A 19,867-nucleotide genomic window follows, 5' to 3' on the forward strand; every position below is an offset into this window, starting at 1 on the left:
GCTGCCGCCATCTAGAATCATAAAATCATAGAATCATAGAAATTTACAGCATGGATGTTGGCCATTTCAACCCATCATTTCTGCGCCAGCCAACAAAGAGCTATCCAGCCTATTCCCACTTCCCAGCTCTTGGTCCCTGCAGGTTAGAGCATCCCAAGTGCACATCCAAGTACTTTTTAAATAAGGTTAGTGTTCCTGCCGCTTCCACCCTTTCAGGCAGTGAGTTCCAACACCACAACCCTCTGGCTGAAGAAATTGTACCTCAAAAACCCTCTAAACCTTGCCCCAATTATGTTAAATCTGTGCCCCATGGTTTTTGACCACTCTGCGAAAGGAAATAAGTCATATCTATTAAAATTTTCTAAGCCCCTCATAATGTTATACACCTCAATAATATCTCCCCTCAGCCTCCTCTGCTCCAAGGAAAACAGACGCAGCATATCCTGTCTTAATAATAATCAACTTTATTGTTATTGTTAGTGCACAAGTGCAGTACAACGAAATGTAAGCTTGTGGCTCCCGAGAGTGTGCATTTTGATTAAGACATTTAACATACATTTGGCTTGTAACATAAACATAAACATAATAAAGTGCATTGACAGATGTGCAGGCTTTAGAGTTTATTAGCAGAGTTCAGTAGGATGACAGCCCTGGGAAAGAATCTGTTCCTAAATCTGGTCGTGCAGGTGCGAATGCATCTGTAGCGTCTCCCAGATGGCAGGGGGGTGAACAAACTGTAGCTGGGGTGGGTGATATACCTATCAATTCAGTCCATGAAAAGCGACGAGTTAAGATAGTAACTATAGGTTTTTATTGGCTAAATAACAGAGCCCACCCTCGTGGGCGATCGGTTCCAACAAGGGAGAATACTCGCCAAGCGGTCACCTTTATACCTGGGCAAGCAGGCGGAGCCATGGGCAGAGTCAGCTGAGGTAAGCCCAGGTATAGCAGTGTGCATGGCAAGAGGTAACCTTGTGTATCGATAACAACAGTGTAAACAGTGATAACAACAGTGTAACAATAGTGAACGGTTGTGAACGGTAACAGTGGTTTACCACATTCACCCCTTGTTTAAAATTGAGTCCGGCGGGGTGAAGTGTACTACCAGTTCGTGTATGTCAATCTCTCAGGAGGCCTCGTAAGCCTTTCTGATCGGCGCAGCAGCGGCGGCGGTGGTGCAGGAACCGATGGTAATGCTGGTGTCTGCGTGGTCGACGAAGGCTCCTGGGGTTCCGGCATGCCGTCTACAGGAGCTGGATTTGGGGGAGTGGTGGGGGGTAACGGTGGTATCTCGGGGGTTCCCAAGGGTGCGAGGTCTCGCAAGGAGACAGTGTCTTCCCGCCCGTCTGGGTATGCCACATAGGCGTACTGGGGGTTGGCGTGCAGGAGGTCCACCCTCTCGACCAGGGGGTCCATTTTATGGGCCCTCACATGCTTCCGCAGCAAGACGTGCCCCGGAGAAGTCAGCCATGTTGGTAGCGAGGTTCCCGTAGTCGACTTCCTGGGGAAAACAAACATTCGTTCATGGGGGGTGGCGTTAATGGCAGTGCAAAGCAGTGACCGGATGGAATGGACTGCTGCCGGGAGGACTTCCTGCCAGCGAGAGATTGGAAGGCCCTTAGACTTTAGGGCTAAGAGGACGGCCTTCCAAACTGTCGCGTTTTCTCTTTCCACCTGGCCGTTCCCCCGGGGGTTGTAGCTGGTGGTCCTGCTCGCAGCAATACCTCTCGCGAGCAGGAACTGGCGAAGTTCCTCGCTCATGAAGGATGCGCCCCGGTCGCTATGTATATAGTTCGGGAACCCGAACAAGGCGAACAGGTCGTTCAGGCATTTGATGACCGTGGTACTGGTCATGTCTGGGCAGGGGATGGCAAAGGGGAAACGGGAGTACTCGTCAATAATGTTGAGGAAGTACACATTACGGTCAGAGGACGGGAGGGGCCCCTTAAAATCGATGGACAAGCGCTCGAAGGGGCGGGTGGCCTTGATCAGGCTTGCTCTGTCCGGCCTATAGAAATGCGGTTTGCATTCGGCACAGGTTTGGCAGTTCCTGGTCATGGTCCTGACCTCCTCGATGGAGTAGGGCAGGTTGCGGGCCTTAATGAAGTGATAAAGTCTGGTGACCCCGAGGTGGCAGAGGTCGTTGTGGAGGGTCCGTAGTCTATCAACTTGCGCGTTTGCGCAAGTAATTAGTGATAGAGCATCCGGGGGGTCGTTGAGTTCACCAGGCCGATACAAGATATCGTAATCGTAGATGGAGAGCTCAATTCTCCACCTCAAGATCTTGTCGTTCTTGATTTTGCCCTTCAGCTTGTTATTAAACATAAAAGCAACCGAACGCTGGTCGGTGAGGAGGGTAAATCGTTTGCCTGCCAGGTAATGCCTCCAGCGTCGTACCGCCTCCACAACCGCCTGGGCCTCCATCTCGACAGACGCGTGTCGGATCTCAGGGCCCTGGAGGGTCCTTGAGAAGAAGGCCACAGGTCTCCCCGCCTGGTTAAGGGTTGCCGCTAGGGCGAAGTCGGAGGCATCGCTCTCCACTTGGAAAGGGATGGACTCATCCACAGCATGCATTGTGGCCTTCGCAATGTCTCCTTTTATGAGGGAGAAGGCTGCGCCTGCTTCTGCTGCCAGGGGGAAAGAGGTGGACTTCATGAGGGGTCTGGCTTTGTCTGCATAATTCGGCACCCATTGGGCATAGTAAGCGAAGAGCCCCAGGGTTCTCTTCAGCGCCTTTGGACAGTGGGGGAGGGGAAGCTCCATGAGGGGGCGCATTCTTTCGGGGTCGGGGCCGATGACTCCGTTCTCTACTACGCAGCCGAGGATGGCCAGGCGCGAGGTATTAAACACACATTTATCCTTATTGTAAGTGAGATTCAGCCGTTGGGCCGTACGGAGGAATTTCTGCAGATTAACATCATGGTCCTGCTGGTCGCGGCCGCAGATGGTGACGTTATCTACATAAGGGAATGTGGCCTGAGGCGCGTTCTGGTCGACCATCCGGTCCATCTCCCTTTGGAAGACCGAGACTCCGTTGGTGATGACGAAGGGAACCCTAAGGAAGTGGTAGAGGCGGCCGTTCACCTCGAAGGCGGTATACTGGCGGTCCTCAGGGCGGATAGGGAGTTGGTGATAGGCTGACTTGAGGTCGATGGTGGAGAATACCCGGTACTGTGCAATCTGGTTGACCATATCAGATATGCGGGGAAGGGGGTATGCGTCCAGCTGGGTGTACCGGTTTATGGTTTGGCTGTAGTCGATGACCAGGCGGTGTTTATCGCCGGTCTTAACGACTACGACCTGGGCACGTCAGGGGCTGGTGCTCCCCTCGATGATGCCCTCCTTCAGGAGTCGCTGCACCTCAGAGCTAATAAAAGCTCTGTCCCCGGCGCTGTACCACCTGCTCTTGGTAGTGACAGGTTTACAGTCACGGGTGAGGTTAGCGAACAAGGAGGGGGGCTGGACTTTGAGGGTGGAGAGGCCGCAGGTGGTACGCGGTGGGCGGTTTAAAATTTGCTGGTTGTAGACTGTGAGTGGGGGGAGGGGTCAACCGTACGCCAAAGTGACACTTTGAAGGTGGCATTGGAAATCCAGCCTTAGTAGGACGCAGCGCAGAGCTGGGGCAGGACGAGAAGTTTAAAATTTTTATATTCCGTGCCCCTAACCAACAGGGTCACTACACCGTAGCCGCTAATGTCTGTTGAATGGGACTTCGCCACCATCGAGATCCGCTGGCGCGCTGGCCGGACAGTGAGGGAGTAGCAGCTCACCGTGTCTGGATGAATAAAACTCTCCATGCTTCCGCTGTCGAACAGGCGGGACGTGGCGTGGCCGTTTACTTCGATGTCCATCATGGACTTGGACAGATGATGCGGGAGAGCTTGGTCAAGCATGACGGAGGCCAGTGTATGGCTGAGCGAGCTGCTGTAGTCTGCAGGCGAGGCGGTGGTCGGGTCTGGAGACAGAACGGCGGCCGAGTGCGGTGAACAAAATGGCGGTGCCCATGACGCGGGTCCCCACGAAGTTGGACAAAATGGCGGAGAAGATGGCCGCCCCCACAACTCACATGAGGCACTGCTGGCGTCTGTGGCCTTGATCAAAGATGGCTGCCCCCACGACCCACCTGAGGCAATGCTGGCGTCTGTGGCCTTGATCAAAGATGGCCGCCCCCACAACTCACATGAGGCAATGCTGGCGTCTGTGGCTTTCCCCCTGCAGGCGTTTACAAAGTGGCCTTTCTTTTTACAGCTGGAGCTGGTCGCATTCCTTGCAGGGCAGCGCGCTCTTTGATGTCTCGCCTGGCCACAGAAGAAGCAGCTGGTGGCCCGATCGCGGAGGTCCGCTGCCACAGCGGGACCCGGGGGTGGCGGTCCCGATCGATTCCGGGACACCGACGCCGTGGTGGGTCCCAGGGGTGGCAGTGCGAGGGGAATTGCGGCCTGAGTCGGGCCCGAGTCCCAGGGTCGCGCAGCACAGTACCTGGAGTACGCCTCGAGGTCCCGATGGGCCACTTCCAGAGAGCGAGCGAGGGCTGCAGTTGTATTCAAGTCGAGGTCCTTTGATTCGAGCAGTCTTTGCCGTGAGTAGACGGACCGAAGGCCTTTCACGAAGGCATCGCGGATGTTCCCTTCAGTATTTTCTGCAGCCGTTACAGCTTTAAAGTCACAGTCCCTGCCGAGTGTTTGTAGCGCCCATAAAAATTCATCTACAGACTCTCCTGGCTGTTGCGAGTTGGATCTTAGGAGATGTCAGGCATACATAGAATTTACAGGGCTCCGGTACTGCTCTTTCAGCAGGTTGAGGGCGTCCTCGTATGTGGCACGGTCCCGGATGAATGCAAATACTTTAGGGCTCACCTGGGCGGTCAGAACTCTTAGTTTGGATCCCGGAGGCACGCCGGATTCTCCCAGGTAGGATTCGAAACAGCTCAGCCAGTGTTCGAAGTCGAGGGCTGAGTTCGCTACCTGTGGGTTTAGATCCAGGTACGGCGGTCGGAGGGCTCGCAGCCAGGCCGGCTGCTGTGTCTGTTGTAGCTGGCCGTTTGGCTGGTCGTTTGGCTGCTCCGATCCACTCATTTCAAAATTTAGCCAATAAAATTGATATACCTATCAATTCATCCAATGAAAAGCGACGAGTTAAGATAGTAACTATAGGTTTTTATTGGATAAATAACAGAGCCCACCCTCGTGGGCGATCGGTTCCAACAAGGGAGAATACTAGCCAAGCGGTCACCTTTATACCTGGGCAAGCAGGCGGAGCCATGGGCGGAGTCAGCTGAGGTAAGCCCAGGTATAGCAGTGTGCATGGCAAGAGGTAACCTTGTGTATCGATAACAACAGTGTAAACAGTGATAACAACAGTGTAACAATAGTGAACGGTTGTGAACGGTAACAGTGGTTTACCACAATGGGTACGGTCTTTGATGATGGTCAGTGACCTCCGTAGACAGCGCTTCTGGTAGATGTTCTCAATGGTCGGTAGCTGGGTGCCGGTAATGCGTTAAGCAGTTTTGACTACCCGCTGCAGGGCTTTCCATTCATAGGAGGTACAGCTGCTATACCACACTGTGATACAGTTCGTCAGGATGCTCTCTATTGTGCAGCAGTAAAAGTTAGAGAGGATCCGGCGTGACAGGTTGCTTCCCTTCAGCCTCCTCAGGAAATATAGGCTAAGAACCTCTACTCTCGGCAAAATCCTTGTAAATCTCCTTTGAATCCTCTCTAGTGCAGTCACATATTTCCTGAAAAGTGGTGACCAGAACAAATGCAGTACTCTAGCTGAGGCCTAACTAGTGTTTTTTACAGTTGAAGCATAAACCCCTGCTCTTGTATTCTATGCCACGGCTAATACAGGCAAGCATTCTGTATGCCTTCTTAGCAACCTTATCTACCTGGCCTGCTCCCTTCAGGGATCTCTCGACATATACTCCAAGGTCCCTTTGTTCCACTACATTACACAGTGTCCTACCATTTAATGTATATTCCCTGTCCTTGTTAGCCTTCCCCAAATGCATTACTCACACTTCTCCGGATAGAATTCCATTTGCCACTGTTCTGCCCACCTGACCAATGTATTAAAATCTTGCTGCAGTCTACAGCTTCCTACTTCAGTATTAACCACAAAGCCGATTTTAATATCATCTCCAAACTTCTTAAGCATAACCCTTATATTCAAGTCAACATCGTTGATATATACCACAAAAAACAAGGGACGTAGTAATGAGACCTGCGGAACCCCACTGGAAACAGCCTTGCAGTCACAATAACATGCATCAGCCATTACCCTCTGGTCTCCGAGCCAGTTTTGGATCGCATGGCCTTTTAACTTCCTGGCCAGTCTGCCATCTGGAAAATTATCAAAAGCCTTGCTAAAGTCTCTATACACTAAATCAAACAAACTACACTCATTTACCCTCCTTGATACCTCCTCAAAAAATTCAATCATTTTTGTCAGACACGACCATCCCTTAACAAATCCGTGCTGAATATCGTTGATTAACCCATGCCTTTCTAAATGTTGATTTATCCTGTCCTTCAGAATTCTTTCCAATAATTTTCCCACCACTTAGGCTGACTGGCCTGTAATTACTCCATCTTTCCTTTTCTTCCATTTAAAATAAAACATTAGCAGGCCTGCAGTCCTCCGGCACCACACCTGAAGCCAGAGAGGATTGAAAAATGATTGTTAAGGCCACAACTATTTACTCTTTGGCTTCGTTTAACAGCCTGGGATAATTTTCATCCGTGCCTCGGGATTTATCCACTTTTAAATCTGCTAAGCCCCTTAATACATCCTCTCTCACTTTGCTTAGTTCATCTAATATTTCACACTCCTCCCCCACCATAGCAATGTCTGCTTCGCCCCTCTCGTTTGTGAAAACAGAAGCAAAGTATTCATTAAGAGCCATACCAACACACAGATTACCGTCATGAACCCTAATAGGCCATTCCCTTTTTTTGGTTATCCACATACTTTTAATATATTTATATAATATCTTTGTGTTTTCCTTGATTTTACTTGCCAATAATTTTTCATGCTCCCTCTTGGCTGTCCAAATATCATTTTCAATAGCACTCCTGCAATTTCTGTATTCCTCCAAAGATTCTGGAGCATTTCGCCATTGGTATATGTCATACGCTTCCCTTTTTTTCGATATCCTATCCTGCATATCTCTAGACATCCAGGGGACGCTACATTTGTTATTCCCTCCTTTTTTCTTTAATGGCACATGTTTGCTCTGAACCCATCGGATGTTGTCCTTGAATGGCTCCCACTGCTCTGACACTGATTTACCTTCAAGTAGCTATTTGCAGTCCACTATGGCTAAATCTTTCTGTGGGGCGCGGGTGCCCCAATATTTGTGCTGTGCCCCAGTGGAGTCATCTTTTTGCAGAGTGCGGCTGCCGCCATCTTTGATCGGTTCCACGGAGCTGCCATCTTTGTGCTGGCCACGGTTGCCGCCATCTTTGTGCCGGGCGTGGCTGTCACCATATTTGTGTCTGGCCTCGGAGCCGCCATCTTTGTGCGGGGCCCCGGAGCCAGCATCTTTGTGGGGGGCGCTGGTGGCGCCATCTTTGCGGGTGGCACCAGAGCCGCCATTTTTGAGCAGAGACCCAGAACAGTCACCTTTGTGCTGGGCCCCAGAGCCGATATTTCTGTGCAGCACGTGAGTGCCGCCAACTATGTGCGGGGCCCCGGCACCACCATCTTTGTACTGGGCGCAGTGCCACCATCTTTGTGTTGGACGTGGGTGTCGCTATCTTTGTATGGACCCTGGAGCCACCAGCTTTGTGCCGGGCCCCGGAACCGCAATATTTGTGCAGTTCCCGGACACACCAAATTTGTGCTGGGCGCAGGTGCCGCCATCTTTGTGCTTGCTGCAGGGGCCACCATCTTTATGCAGGGCACCGGAGCCGCCATCTTTGTACGGGACGCCGGAGCCGCCATCATTGTGCGGAGACCCAGAGCATACATCTTTCTGCGGTGCACCTCAGCTGCCAATTTTATGCTGTGCCGCAGAGCCGACATATTTGTAAGGGGCGTGGGTGCCACCATCTTTGTGGGTGCCACGCATCCACCATCTTTCTGCGGCGCCACGGAGCCGCCATCTTTTTGATGGGCACCACAATATCAGGCCCAGTGAATTCTCAACTCTCGGGCTACAAAATCTCCGTTTCTGCTCATCCTTTAATGAATTTTACAATCAGAGTAAAGGGATATTTTCCCACATTCTTCAACTGCTCTCTGAACTTAGTCTGGGTCACGGCATAAATTCCCGTGTTTGTGCAGCAACTCAACAGCTGCAGCATGAACCCCAGTTCCTTTACATACTTAGGTAGAATTACAGATTCATACCCCATCCAGAACATCCGGTACCATATAGAATACACCATAAACATTGCCCATAACAGGATGAAATTACTGGAGATAACAAGCAGTAAAATGATGGATTTCCTGCGGCTCTCCATCTCTGGGTCTCTGGGACTCTCCCCACTGCTGGGACCCCGGAGTCTCCTGCGGGCTCTGTTGGACACTAAAATGTGTCTGACGGTGACAGCATTCAGCAGCAGAATCACCACAAATGGGACCCCCGGTGTGAGAATATAATGAAGGAACTCGATTGTTCCCCAGACCCGTGAAAACAGAACACCATCTGTGACATCACAAAACCAGGGGCTGTTCGCAAGCAAATACCGACCAGTGAACATAAAATACCAGAAAATGTTCTTTAAACCGCTCATCACAGTCACTGCTCCCAGAACCACAGCCGCCGTTTTCTCAGTGCAATATTTAGTTTTCAGCTTCTGGCAACAAATGGCCAGAAATCGATCAAAGGTGAAAGTGACGGTGAACCAGACAGAACAGTCTGTGGCTGCAAACAGCAGGACGGCGTGGATATTACACAAGGGTATGGACCCCACGAAATTAAACTCTTCCCAGTATACAATCGGAATGTGCCTCAATATCAGGTCAATGATAACAACCAGTAGATCCGCCGCTGCCATGGCCACCAGGTAGCGAGTCACACATTTGGAGAGACCGCACTTTCCCCGAGACAGTACCACAATGGTCACTAAGTTAACTGTGAGGAATGGAAATAAACAGAAGTTGTACATCAGGCTGGGAGCAAAATCAGCAGTTTGATGGAATTCGGGCTGAAATCTGCAACTCATTACCGACATTCAATGATATAATCTAATTATTTTACCTGTGAAGCTGAATACAGCGTTTATTGTAAGTATAATTGGAAAAATTTGTTGACTCAAATGGGAATAAATACAACATAAAAGTAACAGATGTTTGATCAAGGAGAGCTAACATGATCAATCTAAATTTAGCCCAGAAGACAAAAGCACCGCCCGAGGTACCAGGGACACAAAGGGCCAGAACCTCTCAGGAAGCCTTCATGTCCCGGGATCAGTCAGCATTTGGAGTTTTGCAATTCGCTTATGTGCCCCCATGTTAGGGGACCGCAAAATCCCGCTTGGATTCCTGCTCCTGGTTAGAATATCCATTATATTGAGAACTGAAAATGAATGCAAATGTAAAATACAGAAACTGCAAACTTGCCATTCAATAATTACAGGCAATTGTATGTAAAATGTACGGATGTAATATGACATTGCTAAGATAATACATACAAGTACAGTGCAGTTATATAATGATATAAATGGGCTGTCAGATGTGTTTTGAAGATTGAGATTACTGCATTTTTGTTCACAATTGTAGCTCATTGAAAGGAAGATTTACCAATTAACTTTGCAAATAATGGATTCTGAATTGAAGTAAACAGTGATGATTGACCAGGTAAATTCCCACTAAATGCATTTATCAGCATCCGAATCAGGCAGCTTATCCCTCAGACAAAGTGCCACCGAATGCTTTTGCAAAATATCTGAACCAAAAATGGAAGAGAATTTTCCTTGTACTTATTCAACTGTTGTTTCCAACTTGTGCATACAATATTAGACGAGAAGACATCAAAGGATGTTCTTATGCTCAGACTTTCAGTTACAATCAGCTGGAATTGTTTATCCTGAAGTGCAGCAAGAATAGAAAATAACTCTGGGTCACACTGAGAAATCCACTGAACCGTGCCAGACGGGCATGGGATCCAATGGTGAATTCAACTCAATGATTGGAAATAAATGTATTGAAATCGGGCTGAATGAACATTTTATGAGAGTATAAATTATCCTTGTAACCCTACTTTAACCTTCAGAAGCAGTGCCACTAATGCAGAACTGGAGAGGGTGGGAAAGGAGACATTGACTGGAACTGAGTGATTAACGGATATTTCAGGCATTTAAAGATGTGGATGTGATCTGCCAAGATTTGTTCCTGTGAATCTGTAAGCAACAATACCGAGCATTAGGTGAAAACAAAGGCAAAATACTGCGGATACTGGAAAGCAGAAATTAAAAGAGAAATTTATGGAAATAATCAGCTGGTCAGGCAACATCTGTGGAGAGAGAGAAACAGCTTTAGTTTCAGGTCATTAACATTTCAACATTAGGTGAAAAGTCTCCTAAGCCAAGACAGCATTCTTCTGATCTGATGCAAATGTTCAGTGTAGATAGTCGACTGAAATTCGTTAAATAAAGTGGCAACTCCAATAAATTTGCTGGAGTTGAATATAGAAAATGTGAAACTTGGTAACACGATATCAACTTCAGAATCAACAGCTGACAGCGGATGGGATCGGTAATGACAAAGAGAGAAACACAGTTAAACATGCAGTGGAAAAGTGGGTTGGTTAGCACCTCCCATTAGTGCCTTCTGGGGGCGCCAACTTGACGCTGGATACATAGCGCCCGAGTGCGGCTACTTTAGCGCCGCTCATGAAAATGGCCAGTTGTTTTGCAACGGCACTAAAGACTACCGCCACCATCTCCTGCACCCGCAGATCATTATATCATGCCCCAGACCGGATATTGAGTTGTGTCCCGTGCCTTTCCGCCTGCCACTGGGAACGACAGGTAGAGCAGAATGCTATTTAAAGGCTGCTGCTCCCTGCCTTTTCTTGTCGGCCAAATTTTTGGTACACTCAGATTGAGAGGGAGAGAGACGTCCAGAGAGTTTCGATGCTGACGGAAGGAGTTTTGGGTCCTGAACCACTTTGAAGGTTCATTTTTATTTCACCTTCCTTCTAACGATATTTTGAAGCTTCGGTGGTGCTGCACTAATTTGGGGGGTCGTCGTTCAGCTTCATCTCCTGAGGCAGCAGAGGCTCAGAGAGACAGTGGCAAACGTGGCCAGAAGGAGGAGGGCCAACAGGCCTCTGCACAGGAGATCACACCCTCCCAGTGTATTCAGCGAGCAATTCTCCTCCTATATCCATTTGTCTGAGGAGCAGTGTTTCCAAAGGCTGCGCTCCAGCAAGGAGGTGGTCACTGAGCTCTGCCACCTGCTGCAACCAGATCTGCAGCCTCAGCTCAAACCAGGACGTTACTTTCGGTGGCAGTGAAGGTGACAGTGGCTCTGAATTTCAATCCAGCGGTTATTTTCAGGCTTCTACTGGGGACTTAGTGAATACGTCCCAGTTCACTCTTCGTTGTTGCACCTGGGAGGTGACAAAAGCTTTGTAGAAATGGAGACGCCAGTACATCTCTCCCCATGGCACAGGACAAACAGCATGAATGCGCATGTGGCTTTGGTAGGATCAAGGGCTTCCCCATGGTTCAGGGCGCCATTGACTGCACGCCTGTGGCATTATGGACACCTCATGGAAATGCAGAGGTCTTCTGAAAAAACAAGGGCTTCCACTCTCTGAATGTCCACAGACTGCTCATATTCGCCAGCAGTGCGTGCTATCCTGGAAGCAGCCACAATGCTTATATCCTGTGGAGACCGGTGGTGCAGACCTTTTCCAACCACCGCATCAAACTATTGGATATGTCCTCGTGGACAAGTGTTATGCACTCTGCACCTAGCTGATGGCGCCGCTCTATAACACCAACACGCCAGCCGTGCTGCAATACAATGAGAGCCATAGCGCCACCAGAAACCTCATAGAGCAGATGATCTTGCAACAATGGTTCCGGTGTCTGGATCACTTAGGTGGTGCCCGAAATTACTCTCCCGAGCGAGTCTCCCTCTTCATTGTTGTGAGCTGCATGCTTCATAACATTGCACTCATGAGGATCAAGCCATTGTTACCAGGGATTGGTGCAACATTGGAGGAGGATGAGGATGAAGAGGAGGTTCAGCAGCACCAATGTTGGAGGGAGGCGCAAAATGTTGCCACTGCAAGGGCCGTCCGTGAATGGCTCATACAACACCGATTCTAACCCTTACTGAGAAGATGGCTTCTGGAATGAAGAAGCACATTATTGAAAGCATCCCGCACCCGCTATTTCTGGGCAAAGCTGCAATAAGTCAAATCAGGAAAGATGTAAATTAACAATAAAAAATATTTATGTTAAGAACTCTGTCATTTATGCAGGACCGACAATTAGAAACAAACCCATCAATTCATGATCTAACAAAACTCGTACTCACAACATGGAGATTAACGGCAAAACAGTAAAAAAATATAATATCAACAACCTCGAAATTTCTCCACAAACATTCCACCGATTTATTAACACATTCTACCTTTGGGCCTTCGAGGGTGACCTGCATTCCCTGCATACTTCCTCCCTTCCCACTTTACTGCTCCTCCTAATGTGGCACCAGTGGCCACAGCAAGGCTGGCAGAAGGTGATGAAAGCTGGATCCAGAGTTTGCCTTGAAGGACGTCTCCGACCACCTCTGGGTCTGGAAGGCCCGGCTGCAGACTGCACCAAATCTGCATGGGCAGCAGCAGACTGGGCTGCCTGTGTTGCAGGCCTTGACAAGTGCAATGGGGCAGTGGCAGTGGTGGGAGGAGGAATGCTGCCAACCTGAGAGGGGACAGCACCATCCTGCTCGACCATCACACTGCCACTCCCCCAGGGCAGAACCGTAGCAGCCAGAGCAATCTGCTGGAGCACAGTTTGCTGGACTGCTGCAGTACTGTGAGATGCCAGAAGGACTGTGGGTGACCCAGTGAGGATGGCAGCAGTCAGCGATTGCATGACATCTATCTGAGACTGCATGAGACCAGTCTGAGAATGGATGGCACCAAGCAATGACACAGTTGCAGCACTAAGCCATTGCAATGAATCAGCCTATGCTGCAATGAATCCTGCCTCCTCACCCATTGCACATGACATGGCCTCTGGTTCCGCACGTTCGCCCTGCAGTTCAACCATCTTCTTCAACGAGGCAAGGATGGGTTTAAGGGTTTGCACAAGGATGACAGCTGTGCTAGCTGCGGACTCCTGCACACTCCTAGCCAGATCATCCATGCTGCCTGCCACCCTAGCCATTGCACCCATCAGATCAGTGTGTATGCTCAATGACTGTGTATTCATGGCCGTTATATCGAAGTTCTCATCTGAGTCCTGTAGCACATAACTATTGCCACTACTCACCCACCGTTGAGATGGCTCCTGAGCTTCCCTACACCCATGACGTTGCTGCCGACCACTGGGTCCAGGAGCTTCACCCTCATCTGAGCCTAACATTCTGCTCCCTCCAGGCATGGACTGGCCCCAGTTGCTGATGTGTCATCCTCGGGACACACAGGCGGTGAGGAGCCGGCATGCTCTTCCTCCTAGACTGGCGCGGCGCTGCCACTGGCCAGCTGAGGGACAGGCTGGTCAGCTGGTGGTTCACAACCGGTCCTCCACCGGTGCTTTGCCACTCCCTTCTGTTATGAGAGAACTTAGCCTGCAAGAAAAAGGACAGCGTGTGACTGAGTTTGCTGCCATGTGTTGGCAGATGTGCCTACCATATTTGAATAGACGTTATTGTGTGCAGCCATGGGTGTGGCAGATGTGCCTACCGTAGCTGAATAGCCGTTACTGTGTGCAGCCATGTGATTAGCAAATGAGCCTACCACAGTTGAATAGCTGTTGAAGCGTGCAGCCATGGGTTTGGAAGATGTGCCTACCATAGTTGAATAGACGTTATTATGTGCAGGCAAGATATTGGCTGATTTGCATACCATTGTTTGTTTAGCCGTTACTGTCTGCAGCCATGTGTTTAGCAGATGTGCCTACCATCGTTGAAGAGCCTTTATTGTGTGCAGCCATGAGTTTACCAGATGTGACTACCACAGGTGAATAGACAGTATTGTGTGCAGCCATTTGTTTGGCAGATGTGTCTCCCGTAGTTGAATAGCCGTTTTTTGTGTGCAAGGTGTGGGATGTGAATGTATGTTTTATGAAGTGGCCATAGGCCTTGGGTGAGTGTTGGGCATTTGGGTTTGTGTTCCCTCTGGGCACAGAGTTTACTTGAAATGGAGGGATGTAGATGTATTGAAAAGGAGGTACTCACCCTGACCACCCGAGTGAGGTCATTGAACTTCTTCAGACATTGGGTGTGGGTCCTCGGCACCAAGGCCCTCGAGGAGACATGCTGAGCCACCTCCCTCCACACCCTTCTAACCTCCCGGGGTAATGGCCTCCTGCCACTCTAAGGGAACAGCATTGCCCATCACATTTCCACTGAGCCAAGGAGAGACACCAATGCCTCCTCACTGAAGGTCTTTCTCTGGACCTCTCCATTACTTAGAATTAATAACTGGACATAAACCCTTATAGGAACACCAACAGCGGTGAGATGGGGATAGTACATATTTTGTTCATAACATATTCCTAATATCCTAAACACATCATCCCAATCCATGCCTTCCCTACTGTGAGTGACTGGTGGTCTTTTTGCTGGAGGCAGCGCACTGACTGTGTGAGGTGACACAGTGAAGGGAGCACCTTATTTAGAGCAGAAGGAAATCCCCGAGTGATGTCATTGGGCCTCACTGTAACTGATATTAATCACCGTCACTGAACAAACAGACTCATGCAACCACTATCACCACAACACCTTACTGCAACACAATCTAGCTCACCTTATTGTAAACAGTTTTAAATTAAAAGTGAGCGAATACGCAATATTTCACCCGCCCATATACCTAAGAATATGAGAATTAGGAGCAGGAGTAGGCCATATGGCCCTTCAAGCCCTTCACTGAATAACATCATGGCTGATCGTCGACCTCAAATCCACATTGGCCCCAAAGCCGCTCCATCCTCATCTTCATATCCCTTGATTCCTGTAGAGGCCAAATACACTGAGAATAGAATAGAGAAGAGAAAGTTTCTCTTCCTGTATTGTTCTAAAGCTGAGAACAAAAGACGAGAAAGTGACAGAAGGAAGGAAGGAATAACGTGCTAACTGTGGCTCAGTGGGTAGCACACTCGCCTCTGGCTTCATGAAAGTTTGTGTTCAAGTCCCACTGCAGGGACTTGTAGCACATAAATCTAGGCTGACACTCCAGTGCAGTGCTGAGGGAGTGCTGTAATGTCAGAGGTGCCATCTTTCGGATGAGACATTAAGTCAAGGCCCTGTATGTGCTCTCAGGTGGATGTAAAAGATCACATGGCACTATTTCTAAGAGGAGTAGGTTAGTTATCCCCGGTAGCATGGTCAATATTTATCCCACAATCAATATAACAGGAACAGCTTATCTGGTCATTGTCACATTGCTGTTTATGGGAGCTTGCTGTGCACTAACTGGCTGGCGCGTTATGTACACTGCAACAGTGATTAAAAATACAAAAGTACTTCATTTGCTGTAAAGTGTTTTGAGATTTCAGATGGTCGTGAAATTTGCTATATAAATACAAGTCTTTCTTTCTTAAAAGATAGAATAGTTACAACGCAGAAGGAGACAATTTGGCCCGTCGAGCACATGCCGGCTCTCTGCAAGTACACTTCAGCAAGTCCCACTCCCACGCTCATTCCCCGTAGCATTGCAATATTTTTCCTGCAGGTACTTATCCAATTCCCTTTTGAAAGCCAAGATTGAATCTGCCTCCTCCACCCTTTAAGGCAGTGCATTCCAGATCCTAACCACTCGCTGCGTTAAAAAAGGTTTTTTCTTATGTCCCCTTTGGTTATTCTGCCAATCACCTTGAATCTGTGTCCCCTGATTCTTGTCCTTTCCACCAATGGGAACAGTTTATGTCTATCTACTCTGTCCAGACCCCTCATAATTTTGAACAGCTCTATCACATCTCCTCTCAAACTTCTCTGCTCTAACGATAACAACCCCATCTTCTCCCATCTATCCACGTAACTGAAGTCCCTAATCCCTGGAATCATTCTTGTAAATCGTTTCTGCTCCGTCTCTAATGCACTCAAATCCTTCCTAAGGTTCGGTGCCCAGAATTGGACACAATACTCCAGTAGAGGCAGAAACAATATTTTATACAGGTTAATCACAACTTCTTTGTTTCTGTACTCTATGCCTCTATTTATGAAGCCCATGATCCTGTATGCCTTTCTAACCACTTTCTCAACCTGCGCTACAAAATTCAACGATTTTTGCACATACACCCCCAGGTCTCTCTGCTAATGCAGCCCTTTTATAACTGTTTACTAGACATCCAAGATTTGTGTCAGCTGCAAATTTCGAAATTTTGCCCTGTACACCCAAGTCCAAGTCATTAAAATATATCAAGAAAGCAGTGGTCCTACTACGGAGAAACACCACTGTATAACTTCCTTAAATCTGGAAAACAATCGTTCAGCACAACTCTCTGTTTCCTGTCACGTAGCCAATTTCGTATCCATGCTGCCACTGTCACTTTTATTCCATGGGCTTCAACTTAAAAAAACAAGTCTGAAGGCTTTCTGTTGTAATGCGAGGAGCATTCGTAATAAGGTTATTGAATTAGCTGCGCAAATAGATGTAAACGGATGTGATATAATTAGGATTATGGAGATATGGCTCCAGGGTGACCAAGACTGGGAATTCAACCTCCAGTGGTATTAAATATTCAGGAAGGACAGGCAAAAAGGAAAAGGACATGGGGAAATACTGCTGCTTAAAGAGGAGATTATCACAATAGTAAGGAAGGATATTAGCTCTGCTGATGTGGAATCTGTATGGGTAGAGCTGAGAAAAACCAAGCGGCAGAAAAAGTTATTGGGAGATGCACACAGGCCCCCAAAGAGTAATGCTGATGTAGAGGGTGGCATTAAACGGGAAAGTAGAGGCACGTGCAATAAGGGCACAGCAGTTTTCTAGGGTGACTTTAATTTGAATATAAATTGGAATAAGCAAAATAATAACAATAACGTGGAGGAGGAATTCCTATATTGTATACGGGATGGTTTCCTGGACCCATATGTTGAGGAACCAACTAGAGATCAGGCCATCTTAGACTGGGAATTATATAATGAGAAATTATTGATTAGCAATCTTGTTGTGCCAGGCCCCTTGGGGAGCAGCATTCATAATATGATGGAATGCTTCATTACGATGGAGAGTGAAGTAGTTGACTCAGAGACTAGGGTCCTGAATTTAAATAAAGGAAAGTACGATAGTATGAGGCGCGATTTGGCTAGGATGGATTGGGGAACGTTACTTAAATGGTTGGCGGTGCATAGGCAATGGCAACCATTTAAAGATCGCATGGATGAACTACAGCATTTCTTCATGCCTGTTTGGCATAGAAATGAAACCAAAAAGGTGACTCAACAGTGGCTAACAAGGGAAATTAGGGATAGCATAATATCCAAGGAGAGGACATAGAAATTGGCAAGAAAAAGCAGCAAACCTGAGGATTGGGTGCAGTTTAGGATTCAGCAAAGGAGGACAAAGGGATTTAATAAGAGGGGGGAGAGTAATCTTGCAGTGAACATAAAACCTGACTGTAAATGCTTCTATAGATATGTGAAGAGTAAACGATTGGTGAAGTCAAGCTTAGGTCCTTTGCAGTCAGAATCAAGGGAATTTATAATGGGGAACAAAGAAATGGCTGACCAATTAAATATGTACGATGCTTGTGTCTTCACAAAGGAGTACACAAATAACCTCCCAGAGATGTTGGGGAACATAGGGTCTAATGAGAGGGAGGAACTGAATTAAATCAATATTTGTAGGGAAATGGTGTTAGGGACATTGACGGGATTGTTGGCCGACAAATCCCCACGGCCTGATAATCTACATCCTACGGTACTTAAGGAAGTGACCCTAGAAATAATAGATACATTGCTGGTCATCTTGCAAAATTCTATAGACACTGGAACAGTTCCCATGGATTGGAGTGTAGCTAGTGTAACCACACTAATTGAAAAAGGTGGTAGAGAGAAAACGGGGAATTATAGTAAACCGGTTAGCCTGACATCGGTAATGGGGAAGATGCTACAGTCCATTATAAAAGATGTAATAGCAGAGCACTTGGATAACAACGACAGGAACGGACAAAGTCACCATGGATTTACAAAAGGTATGTTCCTGCTGACTAATCTACTGTAAATTTTTCAGGATGTGACTGGTAGAGTAGATAATGGAGATCCAGTGGATATCATGTATTTGGACTTGCAGAAGGCTTTCGATAAGGTCCCGCATAACAGATTAGCATGCGAACTTAAAGTACATGGGATTTGGGGTAAGGTACTGACGTGGAGAGAGAACTGGTTGGCAGACAGGAAGCAAAGATTTGGAATAAACGGGTGTTTTTTCGAGTGGCAGGCACTAACTAGTGGGGTACCGTAAGGATCGGTGCTAGAACCCCAGCTATTCACAATATATATTCATGATCTTGACTAGGGAACTAGATGTAATATCTCCAAGTTTGCAGATGACACAAAGCTGGGTGGGCACGCGTGCTGTGAGGAGGATGCAGAGAAACGCCAGTATGATTGACAGATTGTGTGATTGGGCAGCTGCATGGCAGATGCAGTATAATGTGCATAAATGCGAGGTTATATATTTTTGTGGCCAAAACAAGAAGGCAGATTATTATCTGAACGGCAATAGATTGGGAAAAGGGGAAGTGCAACGAATCTTGTGTGTCTTGTGCACCAGTCACTGAACGCAAGCATGCAGGTGCAGCAGATGGTTAAGAAGGCAATTGGTATGTTGGTCTTCATAGCGAGAGGATTTGTGTGCAGGAGCAATGATGTCTTGCTGCAGTTGTGCAGAGCCTTGGTTTGACCACACCTTGAGTATTGTGTGCAGTTTGGGTCGCCTTATCTGAGGAAGGATGTTCTTGCCCTGGAGGGAGTGCAGCGAAGATTCACCAGAATGAAACCTCGGATGGCAGGACTGACGTATCAAGAATGATTGCATCGATTAGACTTATATTCGCTAGTGCTTAGAAGTATGAGAGGGGATCTCATTGAATCTTGTAAAATTCTAAAAGGGCGAGACAGTCTAGATGCAGGAAGGATGTTCCCAATGGCGGGAGAGTCCAGAACCAGGGATCACAGGCTAAGGATAAGGGGTAAGACATTTAGGACTGAGATGAGGATGAATTTCTTGATTGGTGCATTTAGTGATGAACCTGTGAAATTCGCTACCACAGAAGGCAGCTGAGGCCAATTCAATAAATATATTTAAGAAGTAGTTAGATATATTTCTTAAGGCTAAAGGGATCAAGGGATTTGGGGAGAAAGCAGGGACAGGGTACTGAATTTGGATGATCAGCCATGGTCTCAGTAAATGGCAGAGAAGGCTCGAGGGGCCGAATGGCCTACTCCTGCTCCTATCTTCTATGTTTCTATGTTTGCTCGCAAGACATTTATGTGGCACTTTATCCACGTCTTTTTGAACTCCATGTACACGACATCAACTGCATTGCCCTCATCAACCCTTTCTGTTGAAACATCAAAAGCCAGGATCAAGTTTGTCAAAACACGATTTGCTTTTGACAAAACAGTGCTGGATTTCTTTAATTAATCAACACTTGTCCAAGTGCCTGGTCATTTTGTTCCAGATTATTCTTTCTAAATGCTTCCCAACCATCAAGGTTAAACTGGCTGGATTATA

General features: G+C 47.7%; 1 protein-coding gene across 1 annotated transcript in view; it reads right to left on the bottom strand.

Moving 5' to 3' along the window:
• Window positions 1–8,180: 8,180 nt before the first annotated feature.
• The window catches only part of LOC147091388 (putative G protein-coupled receptor 139), a 30,816-nt gene continuing 19,129 nt past the window's right edge, over window positions 8,181–19,867 (bottom strand). Inside the window, exon 2 of the mRNA XM_085976585.1 lies at window positions 8,181–9,082. Coding sequence (XP_085832711.1) covers window positions 8,181–9,082 — 902 coding nt within the window. The remainder of the gene's footprint in view (window positions 9,083–19,867) is intronic.

The sequence above is a fragment of the Somniosus microcephalus genome, unplaced genomic scaffold (genome assembly GCF_052327205.1).
Source record: "Somniosus microcephalus isolate GS21.2 unplaced genomic scaffold, FLI_Smic_1.0 unresolved_chr3, whole genome shotgun sequence".
In the NCBI taxonomy this organism is placed as follows: domain Eukaryota; kingdom Metazoa; phylum Chordata; class Chondrichthyes; order Squaliformes; family Somniosidae; genus Somniosus; species Somniosus microcephalus.